The sequence below is a fragment of the Limulus polyphemus genome, unplaced genomic scaffold (genome assembly GCF_000517525.1).
Source record: "Limulus polyphemus unplaced genomic scaffold, Limulus_polyphemus-2.1.2 Scaffold5060, whole genome shotgun sequence".
Classification (NCBI taxonomy): domain Eukaryota; kingdom Metazoa; phylum Arthropoda; class Merostomata; order Xiphosura; family Limulidae; genus Limulus; species Limulus polyphemus.
The window spans coordinates 58553-66515 of record NW_013670670.1 but is presented as its reverse complement, the minus strand read 5'-3'; the positions used below and the strand labels follow the sequence as shown (position 1 = coordinate 66515).

General features: G+C 31.8%; 1 protein-coding gene across 1 annotated transcript in view; it reads right to left on the bottom strand.

Moving 5' to 3' along the window:
* Positions 1-5877: 5877 nt before the first annotated feature.
* LOC106472068 overlaps positions 5878-7963 on the bottom strand; it is a gene marked incomplete at its 5' end in the record, with an annotated part of 55378 nt that continues 53292 nt past the window's right edge. Inside the window, one exon of the mRNA XM_022400678.1 lies at positions 5878-7370. Within this exon, the coding sequence (XP_022256386.1) occupies positions 7258-7370 (113 nt within the window). The remainder of the gene's footprint in view (positions 7371-7963) is intronic.

Below are 7963 nucleotides of genomic sequence, written 5' to 3'. Positions count from 1 at the left end.
CTTTTTTCCAGGTGTATATATATATATATATATATATATATGTTGTTTTTCAGACAAAGTACTTAGGAGTTCTCTTTGTCAATAGGCTTCACATAAAGAACTTAAAATCAAGTGTGTAAGGGCATGAGCTGGAGAAGTAGTTTTTAATCTTCTTTGCAAAACAAAACGATTATATAAATACATATTGTATTTTACATACTTTCTACTATTTGAATGACCTATACTGGACTGGTGTTTGATTTTAAAAAAGTTGTTTAGTACTTTTCCCACAAAACCCCAACCAATAAATTATCTTCTTTGATTTTATAGGTTACATTTTATTTTTACGTGATTTTGTTTCAAGGGATTTGTGTTTGTTGTTAAGCACAAAGCTATACAATGAGCTATCTATGCTGTTCCCACCACAAGTATCAAAACCCGCTTTTTAGTAGTATTAACCATCAGACGAACCACTGAACCATTAGGAAGCTGTTTCAAAGAATTGTTTGTTTGAATTTCGTGCAAAGCTACATGACGGCTATCTATGCTAGCTGTCCCTAACTTAGCAGTGTCAGACTAAAGGGAAGGCATCACCACCCACCGCCAACTCTTGGGCTACTATTTTTACCAACGAATAGTGGGATTGACCGTCACTAAATAACGCCCCCACGGATGAAAAGGCGAGTATTTCTGGTTGGACGAGGATTCGAACCCATGACACTCAGATTGCGAATCGAGTGCCCTATCCACCTGGCCGTTTCAAAGGAGATGAAATTGTTTGTTTCAGATAGCCAGTGTAGCTTTACACGAAAAATACTCAAACACAACAACAATTTTACACTGAATGTTTAATAGGCAAAAACATAGTTATTCAATATGTGGACCCCATTGATAATGAATGGTATAAACTCAGTTTGAGGGTTCACTCTGCAGTACACTATCTGCTCAACTTGTTATTAAAGTGGTTATAATCACTGTACCTAAGAATACCACAGGTGTAAAGTATATGAATGAATATGATTTTGTCGTACATAATATGTATTGCCTTTAAAAAATTTGTGGTACATAAAGAATGTTTTATGGAGTATTTAATAATTTTATAGCTAGTTAACCTTTAAATATCATCACCAGTTTGTGTATTAGACATACATAACTTATTGTAAATAGAACAGACACTCATAATGACAATTCAGAGGAAGAGTGCCCCCTTCAATCAAGTGTTTCGTCCCTTAAGTTCCTTACAATCTAGAAGAGTCAGGCCACACTCAGAAATCAGCCAAGTGCTCCCTTGCTGATGTGTATTCTTGTAATGGGATGTGAACCCTGATCCTATGAGTTGCTAGACATTTGGAACCATTCCTGCCCATGCTCTGAAACTCTCAGTCACAAGTCACACTAGAATTTAGAGGATTTTTATTCCTCGTAACACTACTCTCCAGTTTTCGTCATTTCTCTTTGCCCATAACCAATATGAGGCCTTCTCTGCTGTTTCTGCCAATTCTTTGAAAGTCTTTGATCTCCTCTGACATGAAAGTCCAAGCTGTAAACAGGTGCATCAGGTAACCCTATTACTCCCACTTCCACAAAGAACAGTCGTGTGCTGTAGTCCTGGCACCAGATTTCCTTCATGAGTTCATCCTACCTTGCCAGATTGTACTCATGATCTTCACTAATTCTTGACTCATAGTACACTGTCAGCTTGATTACTATTACTGTCCTGCTGTTGTAGATAAGAGGATCAAGTTAGGTCCAGTTTATACAACTACTTTTAGGTATTCTCTCATATCTTAAAGACCAAATGCTATCTCCCAATCATTTGCAATGTCAAGTATTCCACTTGTCAGCAATGTCTGGGGCTTCCTCAAATCACTCTGTCTGGTGCCTTCTCTGAGAAAGTAAACTGTTTTGTAGTTGCCTTCTTTCTATTGGCTCTACACTGTACGAGATCCACTGCTATTGTTGACTTTTTGAGCAATTGATTATGTCTCCATGTATATCTGCCCCTTGTTAAAGCTTTTTTTGCAGGCTTATAATGCATGATCAAGAGTTTGTATGCCTCCACACAGACTACACTATGTGTCAGTCGACAGATCCATTTCACCAGGTTTGCACCTGTTTCCAACTGGTCATAGATGGACCTGATAATAAAGTTCATTTGCAGGGGTGCCTTGTGCCATACGTTACTCCATGACAGGGATTTTTGCAAGGCTTCTTCCCATGTTCTCCATTGACCTTGTTGTCTTTACTGAACTGCTAAACATACACAGCTTAATGTAAAAGTATTAGTTTACAAAAAAAAAAAAATCCCTCAATATGTATTCATAATCAAAATCAATGAATTAAAAGAGTTATAAAACTTTGTAAAAATTATCTTATCTGGAACTGCCTAATGGGAAACTTCCAACATTGAAGGTACCCTTCCCAGTATAATCAGTAAGAACTGAAATATAGAAAAAAAAACTACGTATCTCAGTTTCTTTGATCAGGTTTTTATTTTGGTAAGAGTAAAAAAATGACCATGTGTACAAATATACAGATATTGTCTTTCAAACGACCATGAAACTCAAGAAATCAAAAACTTTCCTATGGGCAACAAACCTTTTCTGATTTTCACTGAGTAAAAACGTTGTTCTTGATCAAGATTTCTTCATAAATGTTACTTAATTCACACAACTAATCATATTTACATCCAACAGTTTGATAGACTTTGATTCAAAAATATGGGAAAGAGCAGAATTTGTTTTAAACAGTCCCAACTGCATGTGGAAACAAAACAAATGCTGTTAATGTTTAAAATTTGTGAATACATCTCACTATGGTATATATTTTATCTCTCAACATTTACCTATGCATACAAAATTATGAAACAAAACATTTAGTTTTTATAGACAAACCTCTCATGAAATTGTCAATCTTTTGAATGTTTTAAAAATTTCCATTATCAGTCAGTAAACAAAGCACAAACTGTAAGTACAGTCATACAAATTATATTTCACTTTACAATCAACATAGCAAACATGTGGGTGGGTGAATGTGTTTGTTAAATTTAACTTTATGATTGTTTTTAGGAAGACAATATGGCAATCAGTCAGCTATTATATATTATTCAAATATTAGAAATATTAAATTCAAGTAAGGACACTGAAAATCAAAGTTATATATTAAAATTTTAGAGAATTCTATAATTAGAATAGCTAATTCTATTATTTGTATGTCTTGTGCTCATAAATAGGTAGTGCTATAATTTCATTATTTTCAAAGAACTTCTTCCAAAAATAACGTGTTTTAGCTCTGGGCTACAGCTTCGAACAGGTCCCTTGTAAATTTTAAGTCACTTTTTCTCTATTGAATTATAAAATTCTAAGAGATTATAAGTGAAAACAAAACTCGTTATCATATATTAAAGACACCACATCTGCCATATTCAATGCCTACTAGGCCTTTTGGCCAGTACCAGAGCTCATCAAACCTACTCATACATAACTAGTAAGTTAACATAAATGAATAAAAAAAAGAGTATATATATATATAGTAAAAGTGCATGAAAAGTGTTGTTTTTTTTTGTTAGATATGTAAGGATCATCATTAAAAGAATGTTATAAATGTATTGGTGATATGGTACCTTACCAGATCTCAGTTATTCCATCTGATAAGAAAGCCCAAGTACATTATATTTGACTTTATAGATACATAAGTAAAATACAGCTGTACTGCTTAATAATCTACTTAAGCCACACTCCATTATGATTTCCTACAGAAATGAACTGATTTTTTCTTGATCTTAAGCTTCATGGCTTTTTAGATTATACCACTTTCTATGATTAATCATTTAAATTATTCAAAATGCTTATCTGTTCATTGCATAATTTTTGTATTCCTTTTGAGATTTTGATATATATATTTACAGAAAATAAATGTATCAATACTACACTGAAAACATTTTCCATGGAGGTAGTAACATTAAACATTTCAACTTACTGATGGAAAAACAGGAGGGGGGGGGCATTAAAGCCTGTATGATTGTGCAAAATAAACTTACATTATAAAAAATGATATTTTACACGTTAGTTATGAAGAATAAATTATAAGTCATTTTGACAGTTGTGGAAAATTTAAAATGATATCTATCACAAAGACTGACTTTCAAATAACAAGAAATCAATAAAACATATTAGAGATAATTTATAACTTTTTTAGAAAAACAAACAAATCAATCTAGATATTTCATACTGCCTTCTTTGTTTTACAAAGAATCATCTCTCGTAATATCATTTCTGAATAGTCATCATGTTAACTGTGCAATTTGTAAAATACATGTTATAAAACCATTTAGCATTAACTTGGGAGATCGAGTCTCCTTAAAAACATTTGATGCATCTAGCTAACAACAATTGCACATACAAAATTTAAAATTCTCTATTAGAACATTTCAGGAAGCCACACATTGATACAGAAAAGCAAATACGATTATGTTCAACAGTTTCTTATCACAATCTTTGTAATAAATGTTTGCATATTTAAATTTAAGTAGTGTAGCTGATTTGACCATAACCCTTTCAATGCTAAACCCACTCATATGGTATACGGTTCTGAAAATTACAAACCAAAAGGAAATAGAAATTCCTTCACGATTCGGCAGTGGCAGTGTTTGAGACTTATTTTTTATTGGAAATGGTGATGCTTTTGATCTTATTTTAGCCTTTTATGTGCAATTGTATTTCATAATATAAATTCAATTTTTTATTATTATTATTATTTTACCATTTAAACCCTGGTTATTGCAAATAGCATTAAATGCCTTGTGCAAACCCTAAATCAAACCAAGTCTTTTACATGGGTACCTTAAAACAAACAGTTTCATAAAATGTAACATATTTTCAACATAGAAGTAAGTTCTGCTATTTTGTAAATAATTTACACCTTCAATGACTTCAAACATTTTACAATATTTATGTTTTTTTTCTAATTTCAATAAATTAACAATTCGTTATATCATATTCCAATGACAACATCTTTCACAAACATTAAAAAATGTTTAAAACTATGGCTTTCAGCATATTTACAGTAATTATTTGTAGAAGTGAAGCCAGAAATAGCTAGCAGCATAAGGAATGCCTAAACTTCCATTTTTCTTTATAACTAGTTAGTTGAGTTACAATCAATCACTAGAATTATAAACATAGAGGGTCAATTATTATCTTTCAATCTCCAGAGTCTTATGTAATATGAAAAAAGTCCAGAATGATTTAACATTTGCTATCCTAATGCTTCCTCAGCTTTGATTACACAACTTACTTGCAACAATTAATTTTACTGAGAAATGAAAGGTAGGTCTAAATCACATATCAAAATAGTTAAGCAAAATTATTTGTTGCTTATCATCTCTGGAGATGGCTGATCCTAGCCACAGAGAGTAATTCTCTGTGAACAAAAAAGTATAAAAGTAGCTCACCACAGAAGAATGGACAGACTGACCAGTCACACAAGTTCTTGCTATGCTACTGAGTTTTAAGATTTTGCATTGGACAACAGTATAATTTATTGTGTTTTACCCTGTCTGGCAAACATCTATATCCTAATGTGACGCATCTAATTACAACTGCAAGTAAATTTCAAGTCACTTCAATTTCCCCTCTGAAGTAAAGCATTTATTTGTGCTTATAACTATACCTTGCACTTTATCCAAATTAGAAAGCTTAGGAACCTAAACCCTGCTCTTTCTAAGAGTTGTTTCTGTACATATAGTTGTCTGTCATCTTATTACACAGAATGTATGGTAAGTCAAGTCGTTCTGAAAGTTCTGTAGCTCTAAATTATCTTATAAGAAATAATTAACTAATAAATAAAACTATAAAATATTACTGTTTGGCATTATTTGTTGTATATTATATTTATCTTAAATTTTTGGATATTTAAAAACAATACAAGTGTAGAACATTCTTAAAAGTCCCTATTTGTTATTATTGTTACAAACAAGAATAGCTAGTTAAGACTCTACAAAATATCAACAGCAAACTTGCCAGTCTTTTCAACAGGACTCTAAACCCACTAAATGTAGAAGAACACAAGAAACTTCTGAGCTAAGTTAGTGTACAAGAGTAATGACTTTTGTTATTAAAAGTCAAAAAGATGCTGTCAACATAAGCTTCCAGCTATTTAACCTAAGCTTAGCCAATAAACTTTAATACTTCTTATAGAAACCCATCTTCTAAGTTTTCAATTAGTTTGTAAACAAGTCATAATTTAAATTATTAAATAAATTTTCTCTAAAAATCTTAAATTAAAAACTGCCTAAACTTTAAAAGGTATTTTTAAATTTCACATTATTACTATGAAACATTTTGAACACAATTTGTACAAGCATGATTTTTTTTTACTGAAAACTACAAGCAAAACTTCTGTTATGTATAAATGTTATATATTTAATAATTAAAAAATTTCAGGCTTTAAGCTGTTATCTAAACTAATTACCAAACACAGTTTTTCCACTAAAGTGTACAAACAACAACAACACAAATTCTTCACCTTGATAAGTTTAGTTAGTTTTGTCACAAGAGGAAATAAGTTTGAAAATTTGTCATGGGATGCCTTCTCAAAGACCTCTCTTCTAAAGTATGCATTATATGAAAAATCAGATTCTTCTTATAACAACTTTATCATTATTATTTTTTGATTGGGTTTTCGAAAAACTTTGATTGTGTTACAATACTTACAAATGTTAAACATTGCTGTCTCAATATGTTGCAAAAGAATTCATTTTTCTTGTGAAACTAGCTTTTTTTTTTTGCTTTTTTTACAAAGCATAAGGAAGTTTATTACCTTAAGAAATACTTTGTGCACTCTATTCACTGACTTAGAAACAGCTAGCTAAATTCAAAGCTCAATGTCAAAACAATTAAACAAGTAAATATTAGAACTGACCTTAAAAATCACAATTAATATATTTATAAATTACTTACTATAAAAACCTCAAATCAATTCATGTGTCAGTCTCTTCTTTCATGATTGTGAACTCCACTCTGTACTGAATCTCTACACTGGTCAAGTAATAAAGGACAGATCAATGTGCTGTGCACAAATCTAGGCACTATTGTCCAAGAAAGGAGTGTTTACAATTCATGAAATATAGACATGACAAAAATATTATGTTTTGTGATGAAGCATATTACCTTCATCACTATAATTCACATGTGATGATGATTTACAGTTTATTGTTGTATATGATTTCTTGGGATACTGCAGGTTTGCCTTTGATCTGAACTCAAATATCAGCTTGTTTCAGTTTCCTTCTTTTAGCCTGTAAAGTCCAGCTCGAACATAACGAACAAGGTCGGAGAAAGAGCTGTGAAGGGTTAAATGTCCACAGCTTTTATCCAGAGCACTGAAAAATTCTGAAACAGAAACACAAATACTTCAAATATATATATATGTAAAGCTGGATTAAACACTAATATTTAATAAAATTACTAATTTTCTTGACAAATTTTTCATTGTTACTTTTACATAAAATGAAATGCACATTCAGTAATTTCCAGAATCAGACACTGCTGGAAGCCAAACCTTTTGTAGAGTAAAGGGGGAAATTAACTTGGTATACTTAAAATATATATAACCCTGTAATGAAAAATAAAAAAACAGATAAATTTATACATTTTCACTTGTGTGCTTATATCATAACAAAGGCTAAAAAAATCATTTTCATACAAGTTTCTTTGCTGTAGATTCCTGTAAGTAGTGACAGGACCCCACAGGAAAGATTCTGTCTGAGCAGTTTAACTCCTCTACTCATGTGTTTGCTGTGCTATGCATTGCAACCCATGAAAGAAGGGATAGGATACTGGTAGTTAAGTGGTGCCTATTTCAGTGTACCACACTACTTTGGCCCTGAATTTGGTAGACAGGAGGCCCTGGGATAGGTCCCTTAGTCCAATCCACTGGTCAGTTGTGGCTATTGACAGTGTAGTACGTCCCCTTGTGAGACACC